Raw genomic sequence first — 25,820 nt, forward strand, 5'->3', positions numbered from 1 at the left:
GCTAAATTTGCATGTGGGTTGAGGAAATGAAAAACAAAATCCAACGCAGATCGGCTATTCTGCAATTTTAGTGAACAAATTTCGATAAATACTCGATTGAAGGAGAAAAATATCAAATTGAGCGTTGCAATATGCAAATACGGAGCCAAAAATGCCAAATATGACTTGCATTTGCAATAATTTTGGCAATAAACTATGCATTTTATAAAAATAAACACTTGTGGGTGCCAGCAATATGCAGTTCTACATGCAAATACATTAGAGCGGGTCGATTTTTTTTACTATTAAATCAAATATGCCAGAAATGGTCTACGGATCATGCTGAATCACTTTGCCTTAAAGACTACGTGTTTAAAACAGGTTTCGTGACAGCGATTTTATAGCGAAGTTTTAAAAATCTGAACAAACAAAATGTTGGAAAAGCCTTACAATGATTCAAAAACACAAGCCTTCGAGTGGTATAAAGCCTTAAAACCGGTCGAGAGATCGTTGAAGTCATGCCTTGTTCTGGACGACCTCTTCAAGTGATGAAAGTATTAAAAAAGTGAAGAATATAGTGCTTGAGAATCGTCAGGCAAGTGTTAGAGAGATGGCAAGAGAGCTCGTCATCTCACGCGAGTCCGTGTGAAGGATTTGGTGGAAATTTTGAATATAAAGAGCGTCCTTGCTCGACTCGTCCTGATAAAGATGACTTTTTTTTCGCATCGAGTCACGGTTGTGACCGAATTTAAAAATAAATACGCAACGAATACCATCGATCAAGCAGATTTGGCTCCGTGCGATTTTTTCTTGTTCTCCAAACCGAAATTGTCGCTCCGTGGAATCCGTTTTCAGTCGATCGAAGAGATGGAACAAAATTCGCTGAAAGAGCTGAAGGCCTTCCCAAAAAGTGGTTATGAAAAGTGTTTCGAGAATTGGAAAAATCGTTGGCATAAGTAGAACTTACATGTGGAGGGGATTACTTTGAAGAAGTCAAAATAAACATTGATGAATAATGAAATATTTAGCGATTTTTTTTTCATTTTCGGGTACTTTTTTGTCACAATGTTCGTGATATAGTTGTCCGCTCTTGCCGATTCCGACAAATGAGCAATAGAATGTCAAAAGGCACCTCCGTAGTAAATTTCAATCGACGAACAAATTTTTAAAATACTTGAAAAACATCGCCTTAAAAATCGCTGGCTCGAATGCGGTTTAGACTCGCAGTCCCTTAGTCAAAGTTGTGCAAAATGATCCATCTGCTCCTTAGATAATTTACCGCAAACGCGATCTTTTCGTTTTTTTTTTAATTTTTTGGTTCCCTTTGAAGCGACCCGCTCTAATATACATACATACATTTAAATGCATATTATTAGATATTATTAGATTTTGCAATAATTTACTATTGGCTACGGCATTTGCAACGCTAGAATGTTTACTTTACTGTAATTTTATTATATTTAAACAAAGTCTGTCTGTGTTTATTGCGAAAATATCGTGCATTTTCTACGGTTGTGTGTGCGTCTTATATAAAACACGACTTGGAATTGCAATCTGCCTTTGATATAAAAACAAATATTCGTGTCAACAACACTTTTAATGCCATTTAAATACAATTCTCTAAGAACTAAGTCAGGAGAATGCATTGTGCGGAATATTTAGAAAGAAAGAAACCAAACAAAGCAGCAAATGAAAGCAATTATGTAAATATCGGACTAAAAACCGACGCGAATTTTTCCATATCATTTTACATTCACCTCACAAAGCGCTACAAACATACGCAAACACACATAAACGCTCAGCGCACAACTCGCGCCGCGCATCCGCCTGCCGCCGCTTACAATAATAAACTGACCGGCCAACCGCGCCGCCTACCGCACGCTTTTCGGCACACCTGCCCAACGAGGAGCGCTACTGTTCGGCGCAACACCTTTTTGCACACAATACAAACATATGTATACACATACAAACATACATGTATGTGGATCGCATTAACCCATTTCAATTTATAACAGTATTGAATTAAAACCACACACACACACATACACGCGCTGTCGTGCGCTGCGCAACCCTCCACTGTATTTCGCACACTAATTTATGGCCACACGTTTTGATTTTTCGCACACCAAGCACTCACCTCCGATGAATCTGTTGAACGCCGCCAGCCTTGCGCCATTTCGAATGGATCGACCACGGTCTCCTCTTCGATGACACCATCTGGCGTTGCACTCTCCATTATATACACCAAGTCCACTTGCGCTTGCGGCGCTTCCGGTACACTGTTATGCGCCTGCATATCCACATCGTCGTCGTCGTCCTCGTCGCCCAGCAAAGCGCTCATGTCTATTTGCGCCGCCGCCAAACTAATGTCGAGCGTGTCGGGTGTGTCCATTGCAATGGTCGCGGTTTCGCTTTCGTTTTCAAACGCGTGCACAATGTTGTTGCCGTCTTTAACATTTTGCACTGGCGTTGTCCAGGGCGATGGTGTCGGTGCCGGTGTTGGCGGTGTCTGCGTGTTGGTGAGTGTTTTGTATTTACCCAAAGTCCCATTACATTTCGCTGACGGCGCTTCATTCCAACGGCATAGTTTGCGCGGCTTATCTTCGCCTTCGTCGTTGCCACCATTTACAACAGCTGTGCGACGCCGATGGCGTTGTGGATAGCGACGCGGTGGGAGCGAGACTTGTGCCGTGGCATTAGTTGCGGAGTCGGTGTCAGTGTCACTGCCAACGTTGGCGTCGGCGACGTCGTCGCGTACAACGGCGTTGTTATAGTTGCAATTGAAAGCGCACTCGTCACCGCCATCAATGCACTCTACATCGATATCGAAATCGTCGTGGTCGCCGTCCACGTCGCCGTCGGCAGTGTGATTGGCAATGGCAGCTATGAAGGCAGCGTCGTCATCATAATCATTATAGGTTTCCAATTCGGTTTCGTTTGGTGTTTGCGTGCTTTGCTCACACTTAGCCTCGCCACCGCACGCGTCCGTCTGCTGATAGAGCGCGCTGACACGCTCCGCATGCACCTCGCGTATGTGCTCGATAAAAACGTCGAATTGCAGGCAAATGCCGGCACAGAAGCGACAATTCATGCCGTAGGTTTGCGCATCTGGGGACACGGTGATTTCGCCGCATTTGCGAAAACAAGCAAAATCCTCCAGCTGCCAATTGTAGACTTGTTGAGCCAGCAAAGTCGACACAACACTCATCTTCGGCGGTCGAGTGTTTTGTAAGCGCGCGCGGACAAGGAAATTGCTGAAATATGCGCCACGGAAAACACAAGCACACACACACAAACCCAAGCACGCGCTGTCGGTGATTTATGCACGGAAGACGGCGCGCGTTACATAGACAATTAGCGACGCAACGGTATACTATGTATGTATGTAATTTTATAAGTAGCCAGCGCAGTCAGCACTTCCGATCAACCCCAAATAACACGTAAATTACCGCAAACACACGAAAAACACTAAACTTCGCGCACACATTCACATAATTTGACGATTTTTTGTTTATTTCTTTAACGCCAACTAATTTTTTCTACCGACTAACTTCCACTACGTGCAATATATGGGCGTTCGAATTGCTTAGATTTTATTAATTCCTTTTTGCACCACTTCAAATTCGACACACAACAAGCCGCTTATGTTTAAAATGCGAAGGCTCTACGTAAACGCCCGTGCGTCGTGACCGTATTGCTACCAGAGAGACCAGCCAACCGATTCAATGTTACTCGTTCCACTGCCGGCCGTCAACTAGTTCCAGCTGTTGGTCGCAACTTCGGCATAGCGTAGCATACACGAATACACAAAATCGAAAATACTTTCTGCGCTGCGGCGCGTCACTGCTATAGACGCGCGCCAAGTCGTAGCGTTGCTCGTAATGCTCGCATACAATGGTTACGCAGTGTTTATCAAGCTTTTTTTTGGGGGGCTGTTGATAGTGACTTCTCAACTACCGACAGCCAAACGACAAATAGCACAGCAAACAACAATGGCAGAGTAGCAGCGCTACCGTTTTAGGGGTGTGTGAGCGAAGTTGGAAGGCAACGCACACATGACACACGCACACACACACAAATAAATACATACATGCATGCGAGTAAGTGGCATGTTTGTTTGTAGCGCAGCGTTGGGAGCGCGTTTTGGTTGCACTAATAACTTTTTGAGCGAAAGTAGGTAAAGTGGCATTAACGGGAAAACAGGCTTGTTGTTGATTGCTGCTTGGCGCTCAAATGCTGAGGATCTTACTTGAAATTGTTATGCGGCAACGCAGAACGCAGCTTAATTTCAACGGCCTTGTGATTATACTCGCTCATTTCTTCAAGCATGTGTGTGCGTGTGTGTGTGTGCGTCTAAAAAATAAGTATTAGCGTGTCTTCTCCTTGTCATTAAATATGTTATTTATTTCCTGTTATTTCATTGCTACACCGTTACAACGTTATGTTTCATGGAGACCTCAGCTGCGGGTATTTAATGAGGGTTTATTTTTCAAAATTTTCTTTACAAATATTTTTGTTATCCTGCAAAATGAATATGAACTGTTGCAAAGTGTGCTCGATTAACTTGACTAATTAAGGCCCAATTTTCCTTAAATTCTGCAATTAATTATTTTTCTGTCTCAACCAACAGGTGTCTCAATGAAATCAAGCAGAAGTAATGCTAAACAAGCATTATAAACTCCCCATTTTGCTTCTACAACAAAACAGACCGTGAACATTAATCACAAGAAGCGCTTTCGCAGCAAGCTTTCGAGTTTGTGGTTGTTGTTGTAACGGCAGAAATTCTGCCGAGTTGACAATCCTTGGCCGGATAAAAATCCGGGTCCGTTCCGGTTTCGTAGACCCGACTGTCGTGGGAACGGTCGAAATTGTGTTATTTACCTTTGGTGTTAACCAATAAATGGCAGTTTGAAAACTGTTTTTGTGGATGTAATGGACTATAAAAAGTGACAGAAATATACTCGGAGTTTCAGTATTGCCGGTTCAGTAGCAATCCCTAATGCAAAACAATGTTGTAGTTACATAGATAGATCCGCCAAAATCGGGAAGGTCCTCTCCGAACCGTTCGATAACAAACCAGATTTCCGACAAGGCGATTCGCTATCGTGCGACTTCTTCAATCTACTACTGGAGAAAAAAATTCGAACTGCAGATCGGAATAAAGATGGCTAGGTCATGTCATCCGAATGGATGAAAATACTCAAGCTCTGAGAGTACTCGACGTAGTACCCGGCGGGGGAAGCAGATGAAGAGGAAGACCTCCACTCAGTTGGAAAGACCAGTTGGAGAAGAACTTGGCTACACTTGGAATCTTGGCGCCAAACAGAGAAACAAAGAGCGACTGGCGCGCTGCTGCAAACTGTGTAGGCGGTGTGAACGCCAATAAGGAAGAAGAAGATAGACAACTGGCATTGAATGGGTTTTGCAAAATTCGATATTTTTAACTTATAAATTTTCTTTAGAAATAAAAAACTCATAAGTTCACGAAGTAAGGGAAATCTTACGAATTTCCTGTAGGGAAGAAATCATAAGTTCTTGAAGCAAAGCATAATTCTAGTCGATTTTAATAGAAACTGTCTCTGAAAGCCAGCGGAAAGCATACCAGAGTGAGTATTTCTGTGAACCAGGATTCTAACCACGTTTCCAATTTTATTTAAGGGGTTATACTACTAGGGGCAAAACATAGTAAGACTTTTTATTTTAAATTTGGTCCAAAAACACATTCGTCGAAATATATTTTTCTAAGTACAAATTTCTGGTACCGAAACTTTCAGAATGTTGGAAAAGGCCTTCGGTGATAATTATTTATCGCGAACAAGTGTTTTTGATTGGTACAAATTATTCAAAGAGGGTCGAGAACGCATTGACGACGAACCAGAACGCCCAGGATGGCCATCAATATCAACTCATGTTTAACACGTCAATAAAATAAAAGAATTTGTGCTTGAGAATCAAAGATCTACTTTCAAAGATCTTACTGGCATCGTTGCAATATCGGAAGGATCAGTGAAAACCATTTAGAAAAATGGCCTAAGAAGAGCGAAAACACGATTGGTTCCAAAATCACTAAATTTTTTCGAAAAGCAGCGTCGCGTTAACGTCTGCGAAACAATGTTTTCCGACTATTTGGGTGTCATGAAACGTACTTGTATTATTACCAGTGATGGTCTGGAATTTATGCTTACGACCTGGAAATGGACGATCAATCGGCCTAATATCGAATATCGTGGCAAAGATTAACCGAAGCCGAAAAAAGCAGGTCAAAAATCAAGGCTATGTTGACAGTTTTGTTGGTTCGTGCCGCAATCACTGTATTCGCCTGATTTAGTTCCGTGTGACTTCTGGCTATTCAGCAAACTCAAACGACCTCTCCGGTGACACCGTTTTGAGTCAATTGAAGGCATTAAACCTGAATCGGTACACATATTGAAGGCTATTCCGGAAAATGACTTTAACAACTGTTTCGAGGATTGAAAAAATGTATTGGAGCCAAGGCGGATTACTTTGAGAGGAACGACAAAGATTTTGAAGAATAAATTAAGAATTTTAAAAATATGAACAAAGTCTTACTATTTTTTGGGTATACATATGTACATAGTGTCTAAAAGTCATATAAGAAGCGACCGTACCTTCAGCAGGTAGAGTTTTCAACGTTCTCTCGAGAAACTTTTAAGAAGGAAAATGCTGCAAATCAATTTCTTTATTCAACTCCGCAGCAAGAAGACATATTTAAAATGCGAATTCCATTATCCAAGTGTCTGATATAACCACCTAACCATTCTATACACTCCTTGCGTATGGACCCTAGCCCATGTTAGTACTTTTCTGTCAACATTAATTATTTTTGCGTCCGTTTAAGCTGAAGAAACCTAGCATAAGAGTTGCACAGATAGTCAAAATACTCATATAAATTGCTTCTAGACCCCCTCGGACCCCAGTCGTATACGCCCATGCTCAACTTTATTGGTGCTCTTGGTGGTGGAGAAAAAAATTTGACTTTTTATTACTTCGGCATGTACATACGTATGTACATACTTGTATGTATGTATGTATATGCTACTTGGGCTTCTACTCTGCCGCTTTCATGGTTTGTATGGTATGTAAAAGTATGGGTTTTCCGCTCAAGCTTGTAATATTTTTTCACTTTCCTAATGTTTTTATTATTTTTATTATTTTTCGTAATTTTTTTTGCTGAGTGCACAATACCAATAACAAATGCAGTCTGCGCTATACGAAGTGAAATTAAAATCGAAACGGCCACGCGCCTTCGACAGCGACCAGTTTACAGTTGCGCGCAAAGAAATTGCACTGCAAGCTTTTTTGGAATTTTTTTATTGAAATATAATAAGTGATTTTCAGTTTGATTTGATCACAGAGTTTGCAAGTTACTTTGAAATTTTAACAGTTTACCTGAAATTTTGACAGTTTGTTTGACATTTTGACAGCTTTTTTGACGTTTTGACAGCTTTCTTGAAATTTTAACAGCTTTTTTGACATTATGACAGCTTTTTTTGACGTTTTGACAGCTTATTTGACATTTTGACAGTTTCCTAAACCTTTGACAGTTTGGCTGACATTTTGATAGTTTTGACGCTTTGCTTGACATGTTGACAGTATGTTTGACCTTTTAATAGTTTTATTGACATTTTGACAGTTTGTTTGGCGTTAATGTTTTTTTAATGACAGTGTGTTTGACAGTTAAACCATTTGTTTGACAAGCTGACAGTTTGTTTGACATTTTGACAGCGTTTTTTGACGTTTTGACAGCTTTTTTGAAATTTTAACAGCTTTTTTGACATTTGGACAGCTTTTTTGACATTTTGACAGCTTTTTTGACATTTTGACAGTTTCCTATACCTTTGAGAGTTTGGCTGACATTTTGATAGTTTTGACGCTTTACTTGACATGTTGACAGTTTGTTTGACCTTTTGATAGTTTTCTTGACATTTTGACAGTTTGTTTGACATTAATGTTTTTTTTAATGACAGTGTGTTTGACAATTTTACCGTTTGTTTGATATGTTGGCAGTTTGTTTGACAGTCTGTTTGACATTTTGACAGCTTCTTTGGTATTTTGATAGCTTGTTTGACCTTTTGACAGTTTGCTTGACATTTTGACAGTTTGCTTGGCATTTTGACAATGTGCTTGCGCAATTTAACCTTCTGTTCGACATTTTGACAGTTTGCTTGACATTTTGACATTTTTTGGCATTTTGACAGTTTGTTTGACATGTTGACAGTTCGTTTGACGTTTTATCATTTTTTTTTGACAGTTTGTTGTACACTCATATATTTTTCAAAATTTTTGCAGTCATCATAATCGTCTTTTAGTGCTTATACAAAACTATGCACTTATGCCATTTTTATGCACATACCTGTACATGTAATGCACACATAGAATTTTTCATATGAACTGATATAAACAAACCAGCTTGTGCATTTATTATCAACGTAACAAGCGGATAAGCGCACATATCCGTTACCACCCAGGCGGAATTCCATAAAATGTTTTTGGCATGACATCAGTCATGACATGTCAGTAAGTAATAAATTGTTAGAAATTATAGTACGCATTAAACGCATAAAAGATTGTCAGATTGGTATGAGCAGTAAACAAAAATATTAAATACAGTTGTTAGGTGCAGTGGTAAAGATAATTTAACATGCAAATTTCGTTTTTTTTGCCAACTTTTCGCGCTGTCAGCACAGTTTGAGAGGAACTGAGAGTAGCAATATAACATAAAAAGTATTGGAGTTGCGTTGGCCAGTAACAATCTGTTAGTTCGCTATAACTTTTTTTGAAAATTCGAAATTATATATCAGAAATTTAGGTGTTTATGTTCCTAGTTGGTTTTCGATATCTAAAGAATTAAAGACATATATGCGAAAATTCTCCGACATGTGTGAACAGCGGGTCTTATTGTACCAAGCAGGAAATTTAGCTAGAGCGAAGATGATATGTGTGGATGTGTATAAGAAACTGTCGAGAAGCAGTGGCGGGTTCGGAGGATTGAAATGGAGGAAGCTTACCTTTACATTATTATTGCTTTAATTTACTACCATATGTCAGTTAAGTATTGGTTAAAAAAAGGATCTTTATCAAAAGCAGGAGTCTCGGTTAGTTAACCGGAACTTAACTGATAGTTAGCAACCATCTGTCAGTTAAGTTCTTTTTAAAAAGATTATTTATCGAAAGCAGGAGTCTCGGTTAGTTAACCGGAACTTAACTGACAGTTAGCAGCCATCTGACTGATAGTTACCAGCTATCTATCAAATGAGTTTTGGTTAAAAACAGATTCTTCAACGAAAGAAGTAGTCTCGGTTAGTTAACCAGAACTTAACTGACAGTTGGCTGCTAACCAGACATTGTTCTTTTAAAAAGTTCTTTTAAAAAAAATTATTTATCGAAAGCAGTCGTCTCGGTTAGTTAACCAGAACTTTACTGACACAAGGCTGCTAACCGGACCTTGAGAAAACAGCTCTAAAACTATGAATTATCATAGAACCAACGCAACAAACTCTCTCAAAAATATCTTAGCTACTATTACAATATTTTCCTACAGGGTCTCTATGCTAGTTTAAGTATACATATGGATATGTATGTAGGTAAATAGCTTTTGTGAATCGCGAAAATTGTCCATATTTTCAGAAATAAACATGCGGTGACTTGGCAAATGCACTTTCTTCCCACCACTACTGTATGTATGTACATATGTAAGCAAAACACAACCAAAATGTGTATTCATGCATATGTATGTATACGTATAGCGGTGTATTTATAAATACAGTAGTGCACGCCCGGAAAATGTGCATATGCAGTTCAGTAAAAACTTGTGTTTCATGCATACACACACACCAACACACCTACACATTCGTGTAATATAATAAATTATTGACCAACAAAAGTTAAGGTCAAAGAAACTGCTTGTGAAGGCCAATCAATTGCAATTAGAGGTGCACCATGAATAAAGTTCTTTGTATTTATGTTTGTAAGTAGCTACTATAATTTCCCTTTTGACGGTCAGAATGCGTAATGACAAAGAAAGACAAGGATAATGGGTACAATATGCACAAATGAAGGAAATGTAGTTTATAAAAGTAAATATAAGGAAAGGACGACACATATATGTACATACATACATACATTATACTCATATGGTAATTGCATATTTTAGTATGTACATACTTATGTTGGTTGTTTGCATACATACATACATACATATATATTTACATTTCATATGGTGATATTCTATAAACAATGAGGCGTTCAATTTTTTGTTCAAAAAAGAAATTAAAACATGAAAAATGTTTTGTATGCCTGCACCGAAGCTATAATACCCTTCACATGTGTATTTCTTATAGCAAAAAGGATGTAATAGGATCTTAATCGTCCTTTTGATCGCTAGGTTTATATAGCAGCTACTATAGCATATATAGTGATCCGATCTGAACAATACGTGCGGAGAATGTAGCATTTTCTTGAACAAAAACGTATGTATGTACATACATACATACATATATACATATGTCAAATTTCGTGAAGATATCGGGTCAAATAAAAAAGTTTTTCATACAAGGACTTGATTTTGATCGATCAATTTATATGGTAGCTATACTTTATAAAGGTCTAATATAGATGATTCCGACAAATATGCAGCTTCTTGGTGAGAAAAGAGCTTGTGCCAGATATCTGACCGATATTTGAAAAACTGAAGGTATAGTTATATATACTATTATATAGAACTATACCGGCAGATAGGTATAGTTAAATCGAAGCAGCTCGTCACAATCATCATTTATATAAAAATTCACTTTATAGGGTCTCAGATCTTTCCTTTAGGGTGGTATAAACTCTGTGACAAATATAATAAACACTGTTCAAGCACAAATATGTAAAATTAGATACATAAGCAGCCGCATTCCATATAATCGGTGAGTAAATTCAAACCTCATATTTAGCCAATCCGTATACATATGTATGTATGTATGTATATTTGTGTATATGAACAAAACATTACATTGTAAGGAACACGAGTGATTTCCCAATCGGATTACATAACAACTGATAAGAAAATAGTTCAAAACCGAAATGCATTTTCATTCAATTTATTATGTCATTTTGTAAAGTATGACTTTTTTACCAGTCAACTACAACAGCTGATAAGGATAGTGCATTGATACTGATCGATACTAATATATGGGAACAGTTATCGATTACTGCTGCGATTACAAACGCAGTGACGACAAACTATTGATTTATTACTTCAATTATAATAAATAGATGCATCAACTACATAATTAGATTTTAAAAATATTCTAAATACAAAACGATATATAAAAAATCGGCAATTTTACACTTACCGTTTTTGTTTTCTTCTTTTCAAAATTCATATACCACTTGCATTCATGGGTCATTCACACTCACTGTTTCATTGTCAACGTTTCTGTTTAAAACCGCTACCAACAGCAACTACTTTACTTGTGTTTATACATGTGAATTTTCAGCTGGTTATTTAACCATATTCGTTTAAAACTGGAAATATGCAGAACTGCACAAAGTTATTCCGTATTATGCCAGTGATTGGCAAAAGTGGTCGCGGTATTAGCACTACAACACCACTTGATGGTAAACGTAATTTTCGCAAATTTCAAGTACCAAACAAACGGGGTACACGCAGCGTCAAGGAAGCACAAAAAACGCTAGCAAATCCTCCAGTACCTATTGATAAGCGCGGTGTACGGGACACGGGCGTCATGGTTGATGGCAGATTTGTTGAAATTCCAGAACGCATACCCGAATTAATAGTACCGGATCTGACTGACTGCAAGTTGAAACCTTACGTATCCTACAGAGCACCAGAAGTAATTCAATCAGAATTTACCAGCTTGGATTTGTTCAATGCGGTTTATTCTAAGAAGATAATTGAAGATTTTAAAGAAGGAAAACTGAATGATGATGGTAGTCCTGTGACACCTTCAAAAGATGAACAGTTGACTGCTGATGAGGCTTTAATACGCGCACGTAAAACCGGTTCAGATATATTCTAAATCATATATTTTCATTATTAAAAGCAAATTAGCAGTGGTACCTATACTAACATAATTTACTCTTGATAATATCTTTGACGGTAATTATATAGTTTTCGCAACCATTTTTCCGCCTTTAAGTCTGCATCACCAATGAACTGTAATGTGTAAATAAACTATATTAATAAAAGTTGTTACTGAAATTCTATATTTTGCTTACATTTGGGTGGAATATTTTCTCATCGGCTTTGGTGTCTTTTGATGCATCAGTAGGTTTTGGTAACTTCACTGTTTCCGATTCCAAATCAATAATAACCTTTTCTGGTAGTGGTTTCTTTTCTGGAGCTTCTCTATCACGTGTGCTAAAAAATGTTTTTGGTTGAAACGCTTCCTCCTCAATGGCGTCCAAGGCCTTTCGCACCTGTGCATCAATAGCATCTATACCTTTGAGGGTAGCAACGGCCAATGAAGCGGACGCTGCTGTGCGTGAATTCTCTTCTGAACTAGGTGCACGCGTACTTCTGGCTTGTGAACGGGATTTGTGTGAATTTCGACTGCTACGACTAGCAACAGAATAACTAGAGGAGGATGATGAGCTGCTACTGCTTGGACTGCGTCTTGAGTATTTTTTTGACTTCTTCGATTTTTTGCTTTTTTTTGAACGACTGCTACGGGATTGTGATCTAGATTTTGAACGATATTTCCGTGCGTAGTGGCGATCTCGGTCCCTTTCCCTATCTCTCTCGCGGTCACGATCTCGTTCACGTTCACGTTCCCGATCCCGTTCCTTATCTCTATCTCGTCCACGGTCTCGATCACGATCCCTATCTCGTCGAGAACTCTTGGATTCACTCTCCCGCATTATTAATTATAGAAATATATTTTACCGGCAAAACACAGTATTCGTTGTATGTGGACAAAAATTTGTTCAGAAATACATTGTCATTCAATGTTGCCATATTTTTTTACGTAAACGAACTGTTTGCAGAATCTGTTTAGCGTATTAAGCCAAATAAATGTACATACGGGTTTTCTCAAGAGAGGCACAATTTTTGTATAAAATTTATTAAACAGAAACATATACACTATTATATATACTACTTCATCTTTAATGCATTCATATTTTAAAAAATTGTAATTTAATTTCTTACCAATTTGTGCTCCCAATAATCTCTCTTTCTTAAATTCCTCTACATTTCGTAACAATGGCAACGTCAGCATAGCAACGCCGCCATCGCCATTTTTCTCTATGTGAAAATTTTTATCAGTCGAATTGAATTGTTGCGTGTGAAAATATAATAGCAATTTTAATTGAAAACTTGGATTTTAAACATTTTAAAACGCGTTTTGCTTGCCAAGAAGAAAAATGCGAGTAACGAAAAGTGATATAAGCTTAGAATTAGAATGCTGGGTTGAGGAATTATCCCCAGCACAATTAGCTGCATACGAGAAAGTGACCAATGAGCATAATGCAATTAAAAATGCACTAAAATCAGCATTGACTAGCAATGAGGGTCGTGAGCTTTTCAATGGCCAGGTATTTCAGGCGTATTCATTTAAGGGTAAAGTTTTACAGGAATTAAAAGAGGCCACATTACCACCAAAAAAACCCGCTAAAGTTGATGCACCTACTACGCCAGTGGGCGGTACACGCGGTGGTGCGCGTAAACGTCCATCTAACTTTGTATATTTAGAATCTTCGGATGAAGAGGAAGACGATGTGCCATTAGCGAAGCGCATTGCAGTAGCTGCAGGCAAAAAGGGGTTAACGCCGGTCGCTATTGGCACACCTGGAAACGTTACAAAGGGAGCTAAAGGTCAAAAGGGCCTGCAGCCCCCTACTTCGCCAGGCACAATTGGTAAAGGTGGAAAAGCTGGTTCAAGCGGAAAAGCAACAACATCAAGTAAAGGTGATAAAGGCGCATCACCTACAACCCCGCCAACAAATTTCAAGCCATCAGAAATTAGTTCCGTCGGCGGTTTGGTTATCGGTACGGATGGTAAAGATGGAAAGGACGGTAAAGACCAAGGTAAAGAAACTAAACTTCAAGGCAAAACATTTCCATCTTTGGTGGTGTTGGCCAAACCTTGGCTCAAAGTTAAAGATATGTCAAGTACACGTAGCAAATTGGATTCAAAGGTAAAGTTGGTGCTGATGTTGACACCAAATAAATTTACTGAATGGCTTATACAAGAGGGTCTGTTAAAAGCAGAGCAAAAGTGCGCTAATCATCGCTCATATGAGTTAAAATTGGGTGAGTTTATCGTAGTAGCTTGGAAAATAAAAAATATATTGATATATTTATTTTTTTATGTTCAAATCTGGAAAGTTTCTTTTCTTGATAACTATTTAATAAAATCTTACATTTTTATTTTCAAGGTGTTTATTCTGATGCCACAAAGTTTCCCTACACCGGTGGTTATGTTTGGATTAGTGAATGCTGTCCAATGCGTTTTGTTTCTGTATTTCACGGTTCCATATTTGAAGGTGCACCACACCCACCATCATGCATACTCAAACTAATTTATCATTGGTCTTGTCAGACAAATATACAAAACGTCGTACAGTGGGTTAAGGTAGACAATGTCTATATAAAGGGTGTTTATACGTGGCTTCGTGCAATTTGCACATTAGCAGTGCATCAAAAATGTAAAAAGCTAGGCGGACCAGAACGATTTGTGGAGGTGATTAAAATATTATTGTAAAATATATATACATATATATGTATATTTTCTGTTTTGCTTTCACTTTTTGTAAAATTGTATTTTTATATATATTTATACACATATATTTTTTGCAGGTTGGTGTTATCTCGTTGGGCACCACATCGCAGGATGGTCAACAACGTCAAGTGAAAGTTGAAGTTTTAGGCGTTCTGGATTATGCAGAGAAAACCATACGACTACGTGCCGTCGAACCGGTATCCGATGCTGATCGCAATTATAAAAAACGTTTTCAGACTATACTGGAGCCGTTGCAACGTTGGGTGCACAAAGACAGTGTTATTTGCATTGATTTAACTGTGGATAAAATGACACTATACTCCATGGGCTTTAAAAACATCATACAAGCTGCCGCAACCGATAGCTCTGCCAAGCACACAAACTCCGCCGTAATGGATTACTTACGTCGCATTGTGCCACGTATGTTCCAGAATACCTTATCCCTGCTGTCGCGTCAGATGATCCAACAATTTTTGGATGAATTGGTTTGGCGTGAACAATTCGGCACATATGCATTGCAGGCTTTCAACAACATAACCTCACATATAGCAGAGCAGACACGTATGAACACCAACGAAACGCTCACGCAACGCTTGTATCAGGTGTGTAGCGCGCCGTGCGCCTAAAAATATTATAACATTACAAATTCATTACTTACATGTAAATATATTTTTAAACAGGTTGCAACGAATCCCTTCAAGGATTGGAGCGTGCTGCCAGCAAATTATCGAGAGACGCCAGCAAATACAACACCGAAACGGTTGAAAAAACGTTAGTACCACATTTTAGCACTTAAGGATGGCGACTATTATTTAACATTTGCAAAAATGTTTTGGCGGCAGTAACGCCAGGACGTATATATGCTACAACTAATTTTGGAATAATGTTTTAATATTTTTTTTATTTGACTAATGTAAAAATTTTATTTATTTTTATTTCTTCGTTGCAGCGCTCGTTTAAAACCACAAGATGCAAGTTTTTTTTTTGCTAAATCATGTCTTAGTTTTAGCTAATGTGCTTAATCCTCAGGCCTTTTACCTCAACTAGTTGCTAAGTACCACTCGAAAGAGCAGTATAATGTGTTGTCATTACATTTTGATTGAGCGAAAATTGTTGCAACGTTCTATGTTACGATATTTCTTAAAATATTTTCATATTTAGAGTACAAATTCTTTAAATAATTTCAATTACTTAAAACTTTCATAATTTGTGCTAAAAATTATAATATTTGTGTATGATGCTTGAAGGTTTCATTCCAAAACAAAAAAACATAATAATTTTTGTTACAAAAAAGTGTTACTTTAAATTTGCATATAATGCCAAACTTTAATAATTTGCCCAGTCTTTTGTTGTTACTGTGTTTTTTCATTTAATTTTGGAAAAAACCTTCAATATTGTCCACGTTGCATAATAGCTATGTAATAAAAAGAAATTAGTCGTATTTATATACAAAAAGCATAATATCTTATTTATAAATAAGTGTAGTGAAGTTAAAATAATGGCTATTTGATTTTAAATAAATTTCTTGTTTTATTAAAAACTAAACAAACAAGACAAGCTTTTCTATTTTTATTTTTGGTGCACATTGACGATATTTACTCTTGGATTGAAAAGTTGTGATTGTTAAAAAAAAAGTCTTCATAGAAAATCTTACATAAATAATTAGCTTGTGGTATTATGCTTTTTGTATGCGATTTTAACGCAAAATTTGATAAACTAAATAACAGTTGAGATATAAAGGCAAAACTTTGTTTTGAGGTTAGGAAGTAAATATGTAAATAAGAAAAGGAATTATTGACAATCAAACGAGAAATTGAGCTAACAAACACAGAATTTTCACAAGCGTAGAATTTTCTACAAGAATATTTTCTCCTTTAAATGAAAATTTCATTTACAGTATTCTCTCTTGCTCACCACAACTATTTTTGAATTTCAAACGCTAATCCAGTTAGCCTACAACAACTAGTCTTGATATTGCTTCCTAAATTTCTATTTAAAATTTATTTTACTACAATCTTGTTTGCAGCCATAAACGAAGCTGATTACGTTCAACCGGAAAAAGTCAACTTGAAGTCTATTAAGAAGGAGAAACCCGATACACCACGTCATGACACTTCATCGCCCGTTACAAGTGGTCGTCGCGGACGTCACGCAGCAGCTGCTGCTGCTGCTGATGATGATTACAAACCAGAACCGAAAAAATCCTCGGCAAAAAATAGTAGCTCATCAACTAGCAAAGCGCAACCAGCGTCAAAGTCCTCATCCTCTAAACATCATGCATCTATCGCTAAGTCCGAGCCCACTTCTAGCAAGAAACTGCTTGCCGAGGCCAAGGTAAAAAAAGAAAAGGATCTTGAGGACGATTTAAAGGGTATTGAGGAATTGTACTATGGCGTACGCGATGGTTTGGATGTAAATTTCGAAAATTTTCCTTACAAGAATGACGCTGGCGCTGTTGTTGAGGCCACCAATGTTGATTGCCCCATTTGCGATCTTACTGAGTCATTCGATTCCAATGAGAAATTACAAACACATTTGGTCTCACATATTATTGCCGATAAGGATCATCAGTTCCAATGTCTATTCTGTCTGGATAAGCATCCCAGCGAGTCGGTACTCACTAAACACAATCAAATTATGCATCCACTCGAAACGAAGTCAGCTGCGTCAGCTTCTTATCACTGTTTAATTTGCCAGCAACGCTTCAATTCGTTGCATCATTTAACGGTGCATTTGCAGAAGATGCATAATATGTTGGAATTGCCATATGTTTGTCAGGCATGTGGCTATCGTTCATCGTCGCACCGTGATGCAGTCCGTCATTTCTATGATGATCATAAAAGTCAGAATTTCTTGCAATGTCCATTCTGTTTGGATGTGAGTAGTGCAAAATTGCAATTTATTAATTGCCATAAACTAATTTATTTTATTTTTATTTTTTGGCAATTACAGATTTTCCGTTTCTCCTACAAAGGACATGTTAGCGTTTCCAACATTGAAAACTATTATATGCATCTTCGTGCTCATCTTCATAAGAAGGATATACAGTTGCGTTGTCAAAAGTGTGCGCTCAGCTTTATCGAAAAGGGTAAGTGTTGAGAATTTAAAATTTTTTAGGTTATGTTTAATTTCACATTTTTCCAAATAAACTAATATTTTAAATTGCTTGCATTTTCAGGTGCATTAAAGCAGCACTCGGCCAATCATCACACTAGCCTTTTGAAGAGCACACAAAAGGTGCTGCCACTGCTCGCCAACTCTATGCTTATTGCACCACCGAAGGTAAGTGTGTGTTCCTGATATAATAAATTAAATAATTAATTTCTTACGCAATTACAGATACGCAGTCATCATCGCGAACCACTACTCTACACCGTAGTTTCGAAACTCGGCGAGTTCTTTGCATTCATTGACGGTTCCATTTGTGCGGAGTGTAACTCTGAAATTCTAAGTGAAGAGCATTTCAGGTACTTTGATGCTTCTCCTTTAATTTTTGTACAAATTTTAGTTTTACTTTTAACATTTCAGTGGCGTTTTGAAATGCAATAAATGTAATTACAAATCGTGTTGTGAACGTGCTGTCTTCGAGCATGCGGCCGAGTGCAGCGGCGGTAGTGTGGCGCACGAAGTTATGGAATTGCCACTACCAAATGAAATGCATTGTATTTGCGGTTTCTCCACATCGATTGGCAATAAGATGGCACATCATTTGGCCACATGTGGTCAAAAATCGGCATATGCCTCAGTGGAGGCTGCCCAAGAGAACACCGTCAAACGCAATATGTTAGATATGCTGGGTTTGGTGCGACGCGATGGTGAATCTGGTGCCGAAGGTGATGAACCAATTGGCGAACAAGCCAACGACACTGCAACCGAATCTGTAGTTAACGCGGCGGTAGAACCAACCGAATTGCAAGCACCACAAGCGGCAATGGACACCGATACAGTGCAACCCATACAATTCGGTGACATGGAGACCAGTCCTATATTGGATGGCCAAAATGTACAGCAAGAGCAGCAGCCGCCGCAGCAGCAACAAGCGCCGTCTACACTCGACAACACAGGCGTTGTGGATCAGCAAGCCGCCACGGCTTATAGCAGTCATATGGTTGATAGTGGCGATGTGCAGGCGGCACAATATCACATTGGTTTTGGACAGCCAGAGCAACAACATGCGCTCAATACATCTGATATTGATATGCCGTTAATTGGTGAGTTGGCCGATCCAAATCCGCCAGCAACGCCACAATTTTTAGGTGAAGTGCACACGCCTATGTTTGATGCGGTGGCAGCTGCTGAGCAACAGCACTATCATCAAATGATGCAGCAGCAGCAACAGCAGCAGCACCATCATAACCAACAGCAATGAAAACGAATGAAACAGCGCCAACGTGACTACACGTTGCCGTGGCAAAGCTATTGAGTAGCGGAAAGTGACGAATTGTGAGGTACTATTAAACAAGAGTAGGTTTGTTAGGGATATTCACTTAGTGTATACATTTTTCGTGCATTGGCATGCTTCTTGTATTGGGATTTGTTGCAAAATGTAGTACATAATAATATCTACTGCATTTTGCAACTACCCTATAAGTGTTGCATATTTTTTCTTTTGCAAACGTTGGCCATAATTTAAATTAATAAATCATCTAAATTTAATTTCTTTACAATTTACAAATAATTGTACTTTTTATAAAAAATAAAGATTTTGTCAAAACAATTTTCGAGCTATTCACGAAACTTTTAATTGCGTGGTGACATATGACAGCTGCTTTCTTTGTTTACATTTAAAAAATTGTTTCGTATCATTGTTTTGCGGAATCGAGAAACTTTCAAACAGCTATTCGACATTAAAAGCTTAAAATTTTTTTTTATATTTTTCTTATTTTTAATTTTATTCTTAATTTTAAACCAGCTGGAGCTTCGTGAAAACCTCTAATAAAAGAATATTTAACGATGGTAAATTATCAAACTCAGAATATCTATAATTAATTTATTTTTACCGTTTACATTTAAATATTTAAACGTAAAAGAAACATGCGCAACATTTATACCGTTAGTGAATATCCCAATTACTTTCAATTGTCTCGTAAATGCTTTTGACTTTATTTTACTAAATTTGATTTATATATGTATGTATATATATATGTATATGTATAAATATGTTTATAATGTCTAACCTAGTATGTGGTGCACTTTTAAGTTAATACAGGTTCGCATTTTGCTTGAAATTTCGCCGTTTATTGTTTAGCAAAAGTTCTTATTTTATTTTTAAATAAGCAAAAATTGTTCAATGCTAAATAAATACAACAAAAATGTAATTATTATATACAAAGTACACAATATATTTATATAAGGACGAGAATAATTGAGGAAAACATAATATATAAATAAATGTGTAGTCAGAAAAAAGTAAAAGCGTGATGGCATACATATAAAGGAATACATACAAACAATATATATATATATACAGTAAAGGATATAAACTACAACAATATCATACGTACATACATATATACCAAATTAAATTGCATTAAAATGCTTCAAAAAGTATATATGTATATATGAAAAACAAATTTTAAACACAATTTAATCATATATATGCATGTGCATGTATATAGATATATATATAAACTTATAGCACATTAATTTAAAAGCAACTAACGAGATATTGTAAAGCGCAAGCGCACGAATGACCACTCTACGTTAGTTTTGCTAACTTGGTTAGCCGCAAACTCAATGTGTATAAAATTTGTTCTTTGAAAACCGAATAAATTTCTTTAAAAAATAATTGAATATTCTTTTTTTAACATAGTTGTTTGTAAATACGTCAGATAGCTACAAATAAGTTATTGCACACACGTAAATGGTAAATAGCAACAAATAAGGAGTAATATAAGGAATGTATACGCAATTCGGTGAGCAAAGAATTGTTTCAAAAACAGTCGTATACAAGTTTTGAGCAAACGTTGTGACCAACATAAACATATGTATATAATATTGCTAGTTTTTGTTGTTTTTTTCTCTAGTTTTTTTGTTTTTTAATTTTGCTACTTGCTGTTCGTCATAAGCGTAGTCTACTTTTAGGTACTCTATGCAGTTTGGCTTCTTTTTTTTACGTATTTTGGCAGCATCATACCTGTGAAACGCACACTAACGCTGGCCACCACTACTCAATTGACGCATTTTCGATATATGCAACGCTGACAGCACCAGCGCTGTGTCGAGCTCCTTCTGTGTGCCACGTTCGCTATCGAGTGAGATTTCAGCGGCGCGCTCGTGGAAGCGTGACAATACGCGTGGACGATAATCTGGCATGAAAATATTATATTAATTTTTTTAAAAATATTTTTTATTAATATTGGCATATATGTATGTATGTGTGCTATCTAGACTCACCAACACTGCCCGCTATTGGATTACCGGTCAAACGTAGGGTCTCTAATATCGGCAGACGCGCCACGCAATCCACTTCCTCGAGATCGTCAATTAGATTACAACTCAAATCCAAATTTACCAATGAAAGTAACTTACGCAGCCCACTTAGCTTTTTTAAACGATTCTGCGCTAAGTTCAACGTCACCAAATTACCTAATTCTAGATGCCAATCAATGCATTCAGCTATTAGATTTACCGACAGCGATAGTGTCTGCAACTGTGAGAGTTCAGCGAGATTCTGTACGGCGCGTATACGATTCTGATCTAATACTAGTGTACGTAGTTTCGGCGCTGTACGTACACTGGCGTCAATTTGTGTTAGTAGGTTGCCGGTCAAATCGAGATCAGCGAGATTAGCCCAATCGGTTTTCATGTATGGTAAGTTGACTGTAATGGGTGCATCAGTGCAGCAGCTACTGTTCGACAATGATTGTGCTGCCGCCGAACTATTCGAAGTGTAGGAGATAGCATCTGGCGCTGTTGTTGTTATAGCCGCAACTGTATCTCTGTGTATGTTATCACACATAAGTATCTGATTGATGTGTGTCATGGTTGTGCTATGTACGCAGATAGTTTGCACAGTTGGCTTTAGTAACGCAATATCGACTATGTTCTCCGTGGACAGACCATGGAATTTGAGTACCTTAACGTTACGGAATGCATTGAGTGTAAAACGGAGGTTTTTGGGTATAATATTACTACGTTCGATGGGTACATCCACCGTATTGTAATCGTTGCTAAAGGTAGTATTATCCTGTTGGTAGTAAAACATACTAGTATAAGGAAATATTGTATGTACGTATGTATATTTAAAAAATGGCTTACTTTAACTGGCGTCACAATGAGCACCTCCAGTTGTGTACAAAAATCAAGCACATGCGAAAAATCAAATCTACCGCGTTGTTCGATATTCTCCGGGGGGCAAGGCAGGCACAAGCGTTCACTTATCGCATAAATCTGTTATGCAAAAAACACAAAAATATGACACATATAAAGCTTTGAGTGTTTCAGCACAAGGTCATACAAATACCTCTAGCGCAGAGAAGTTAAATGCTTTTTTCGAGCTCAAAAGCGTGCTACCCGATTCATTGAACAATTTTGCCAAGTCCTGCAGCAAGTATACTATGTCGTATTTATTAAAATCCAGGAATTCTGCCAACACACGCGGTAATTGTATGCGAAAGAATACAAGCAATTCTTGCATATATTTCTCCAACTGTTCACGTCGTTGCTCTAGAAATGCAGGGTTTTTGTTGCCTACCAGCTGGAATGCAAACTTACGTTAAATCAATTGCATGAATTTTCAATAAGCGTATATACCTTTTTTGGCGGTAGTAATTTTTTTGATATTGCGATTTCATCAACTAATTTATCATGCAGCTGCGCGAAATCGCGATAACGTCGTTCTACAAGCCACTCCACCTGATGTACGCGCACTTTGATATCATAATACACAACACCAGTGGACGATTCTATATATTTTGGTATAGTTACGTGTGTATCGCCGTTTTGTCGGAAGTAACAGGACATCTTTAATATTTATGCGCTTAAACAAGTTCACTTAAATAACTCCTAGGCTCTTTTTTTTATACGGAAAACTGCAGCCCCGTTCTACGTTGCGTACACACTTAATTAGTCATCTTTCTTAATTTTACAATTTCGTTAATACTTAAAAGTTATTAAACACATACAAAAGCAATTTATACACCTTAACGAAACGAGTTAATTAAATTACACTTTCTTTTTTATTATGAGTGAGAAAAACTAGACAGACGGATTTTGATGCCTTGAAACTTATGAGCAAACAGCTGTTCAATGGGGGCGTATAGTTAGCATTGGCCTCCAAACTGTTACCTTTGAAAAGCGAAATTAATAAAATGTCAACTTATATGAAAAGGTTTTCAGTAGCCTATATTTATTAGAAAATGAAAGTGTTGGAGTAGAGAATGTATTAATAAAAAAAAGTCAATATACATATATTTTGGAAAAATGAGACGAAAATTTAGTTACAATTTCTATGTTTTTTTTTTAGCAACTGGTCACTTTATATCACACAGCTGTCAGCCGGCAATTGTTTACATCTGTTTTTTGGCATTGGTGATTTGTTGGCTCTTTGCGGCTTTTGCGTTTATAAAAAAAAAAAACATCGGCGAAACCCCTTTTTTATTTATATTTTGTACAGTAAAAAATGGTACTAAATAGACGAAAAGTGTAATAAGATTTTAAATAATAAAGCATTCGCAAATACCACATCGGTATGGCATTTTTGGAAGACTGTATAATCGTGTTCGTATCACAGGTGGGCACGCAACTATTTCTATTATTTATTTTGTACATTTTCTACAAATTTTACACAACTTTTCTAACAGATCCTGTTCTTTACCGGAGGCTGGTTATTTTTTATGAAACAACTATTTAAGAATTATGAAATACGACACATTTCCGTACAACTCATATTCTCGGTGTGCTTTGCACTCTCGCTCACAATGTTTGAGTTGATAATATTCGAGATTTTGGGCGTGCTAGAATCAAGTTCGCGTTATTTCCACTGGCGACTAGGTTTAACGCTGTTACTACTCATGGTAATAGCTGTCATACCACTATACATTTTATATTCCGTGATACATAGTTTATCTTTTGGTATGATTCTGTGTTTATATACTAGTATTACTGTAATAATATTGCTTTAAATACTCTTACAGTATCTGACAAAGCGGTGCGTATAATGACCGTACTCTGTTGGTTCGTATTTCTATATGGCTTATGGAAAATTGGTGATCCCTTTCCACTGCTTAGCGTTTCACATGGAATTTTCACCATCGAACAAGGCGTATCACGTATTGGCGTAATTGGTGTCACCGTGATGGCTGTACTCTCTGGCTTTGGTGCGGTCAATTGTCCATACCAAAGCATGACTTATTTTATAAAGTAGGTTGGCAGTGTTTTCTATCAGTTTATATATTCTTTCTTTCAACTTTTTCTTCACAGACCTGTTTCGCAAAGTGATATTATAAATTTAGAAAGGCGCTTGCAGCTAACCGTCGATATGATTGTAGCGAAAAAGAAGCGTATTGCGCTGGAAATGCACCGGCGCAAGAAAGAAACTCAGAACAAGAAAGGTTTATGGAATATATTAAGTTCGGCTGTTAATCGTTTAGATAGTAGTGGCCAAGGTTTGTGTTTATATAAATTTATCAATGTTTTTTATTATTTACATAAACGAATTCTCTAGATATTGGCCAACTGCGTTTAGAGATCTACGGTTTAGAAGAACTGATGCGCCAGCTGTTCATGGAAATCAATTCTATGAAAAATATGCAAGAACGGCAAAGGTGGTCGCAAACGCTGCAGGGCAAATATTTTAATGTTTTGGGACACTTCTTCAGCATATACTGTCTGTATAAGATTTTTATTGTAAGTAAAGATGTTGTAACATTTACCATTTTAATTTTTATAATTACCGTTACTTTTTTACTTAGTGTACAGTTAATATTATATTCGACCGTGTGGGTCGTAAAGATCCTGTGACACGTGGTCTGGAGATTGCCGTGCATTGGTGTGGCTTCGATATAGATCTTGCCTTCTGGAATCAACATATATCCTTTTTACTTGTTGGCTGTATTGTTGTGACGTCTATACGTGGTTTGCTGCTGACTTTGACGAAGGTTATCTAGACATTTTTTCATATATATACATATACATACATATATATTTTTTTTTCATTGCTAAAAAATATGTTATGCTCTTATCTTTATAGTTTTTCTACAGAATATCGTCTAGTAAATCATCAAATATTATAGTGTTAATAATGGCGCAAATAATGGGCATGTACTTCTGCTCCTCAGTCCTACTGATGCGTATGAACTTGCCTGCCGAATATCGTGTTATTATCACAGAAGTTCTGGGAAGTCTGCATTTTAATTTCTATCATCGTTGGTTTGATGTTATATTCCTCGTTAGTGCACTGAGCACTATATTAGTTCTATATCTATCGCAGAAACCGAAATATGATGCCAGCATAGATTAGTGAAACGTTTGCCTACGATTTGTAACAACAAAAAAGTTATTTATAGCTAAAAACCTATTTGTAATATAATGTTACAAAACCTATAAGTAAGCACATATGTGTATGTATGTGTGTTTTCGTAAAAGTACATGTACTCGTATTTAGTAAACCAAAAATATTTAATTGAAATTTATTGTAAATTTTGTTAAGCTTAGTATATTATATAATTAACTGAAACTACTAAAGCTGTAAACAATTTTATGTCTGCATGTGAAACATATTAGATTATTTGGATTATTCCGCTAACGCACAAATCGCATGCGATTAATACGGAATAAACTATTTCATCACTGCTAACGCATATTGCATTAAAATGTTCCATTATTTTAAAGCAATTATACTATATCTATTCTTATGAAATTATTTATAATAAATAAAACTATTAAATTTGTATACAAAAGGAGCATTACTGATTTTTATTGTGTACAAAAAAGGTCAAAAAGCATTTCCATGAGTGAAATAAGCGATATCTGCCGCTTTGTGTGCAAAATTTTTTCTAAAAAGTGATTTTACTGAGGTTGAGCTAACTTTCATTAAACTATAATTTTCATATACATCTGTATATGTGCATATATTTTGCACTGATCATG

General features: G+C 37.0%; 6 protein-coding genes across 6 annotated transcripts in view; 3 read left to right on the plus strand and 3 right to left on the minus strand.

Annotated features, from left to right (window-relative positions):
• Positions 1 to 3,187, minus strand: part of LOC120770767 — a 49,993-nt gene extending 46,806 nt beyond the window's left edge. Inside the window, exon 1 of the mRNA XM_040098349.1 lies at positions 2,117 to 3,187. Coding sequence (XP_039954283.1) covers positions 2,117 to 3,187 — 1,071 coding nt within the window. The remainder of the gene's footprint in view (positions 1 to 2,116) is intronic.
• Positions 3,188 to 11,429: 8,242 nt separating this feature from the next.
• On the plus strand, positions 11,430 to 12,213 carry LOC120772392 (39S ribosomal protein L41, mitochondrial). The gene has a single exon (XM_040100982.1). It carries the CDS (start codon positions 11,520 to 11,522, stop codon positions 12,024 to 12,026), a length of 507 nt encoding a protein of 168 aa, XP_039956916.1. The 5' UTR covers positions 11,430 to 11,519; the 3' UTR covers positions 12,027 to 12,213.
• Positions 11,981 to 12,929, minus strand: LOC120772391 (serine/threonine-protein kinase prpf4B). The gene is made up of 2 exons (XM_040100981.1): positions 12,226 to 12,929; positions 11,981 to 12,163 (listed from the first exon to the last, which is right to left on the minus strand). Exons 1-2 carry the CDS (start codon positions 12,865 to 12,867, stop codon positions 12,083 to 12,085), a joined length of 723 nt encoding a protein of 240 aa, XP_039956915.1. The 5' UTR covers positions 12,868 to 12,929; the 3' UTR covers positions 11,981 to 12,082.
• A 311-nt stretch (positions 12,930 to 13,240) lies between these two features.
• On the plus strand, positions 13,241 to 20,061 carry LOC120770189. The gene is made up of 9 exons (XM_040097419.1): positions 13,241 to 14,260; positions 14,386 to 14,690; positions 14,807 to 15,331; positions 15,410 to 15,500; positions 16,756 to 17,606; positions 17,682 to 17,817; positions 17,908 to 18,011; positions 18,069 to 18,196; positions 18,258 to 20,061. Exons 1-9 carry the CDS (start codon positions 13,372 to 13,374, stop codon positions 19,096 to 19,098), a joined length of 3,870 nt encoding a protein of 1,289 aa, XP_039953353.1. The 5' UTR covers positions 13,241 to 13,371; the 3' UTR covers positions 19,099 to 20,061.
• A 708-nt stretch (positions 20,062 to 20,769) lies between these two features.
• On the minus strand, positions 20,770 to 22,944 carry LOC120770190 (nischarin). The gene is made up of 5 exons (XM_040097421.1): positions 22,485 to 22,944; positions 22,195 to 22,428; positions 21,990 to 22,121; positions 21,126 to 21,918; positions 20,770 to 21,037 (listed from the first exon to the last, which is right to left on the minus strand). Exons 1-5 carry the CDS (start codon positions 22,692 to 22,694, stop codon positions 20,880 to 20,882), a joined length of 1,527 nt encoding a protein of 508 aa, XP_039953355.1. The 5' UTR covers positions 22,695 to 22,944; the 3' UTR covers positions 20,770 to 20,879.
• A 307-nt stretch (positions 22,945 to 23,251) lies between these two features.
• Positions 23,252 to 25,628, plus strand: LOC120772594 (Golgi pH regulator). The gene is made up of 7 exons (XM_040101307.1): positions 23,252 to 23,463; positions 23,534 to 23,804; positions 23,867 to 24,092; positions 24,153 to 24,337; positions 24,397 to 24,578; positions 24,644 to 24,829; positions 24,922 to 25,628. Exons 1-7 carry the CDS (start codon positions 23,422 to 23,424, stop codon positions 25,189 to 25,191), a joined length of 1,362 nt encoding a protein of 453 aa, XP_039957241.1. The 5' UTR covers positions 23,252 to 23,421; the 3' UTR covers positions 25,192 to 25,628.
• Positions 25,629 to 25,820: the final 192 nt, after the last annotated feature.

This window comes from Bactrocera tryoni, chromosome 3, assembly GCF_016617805.1.
Source record: "Bactrocera tryoni isolate S06 chromosome 3, CSIRO_BtryS06_freeze2, whole genome shotgun sequence".
Taxonomy (NCBI): domain Eukaryota; kingdom Metazoa; phylum Arthropoda; class Insecta; order Diptera; family Tephritidae; genus Bactrocera; species Bactrocera tryoni.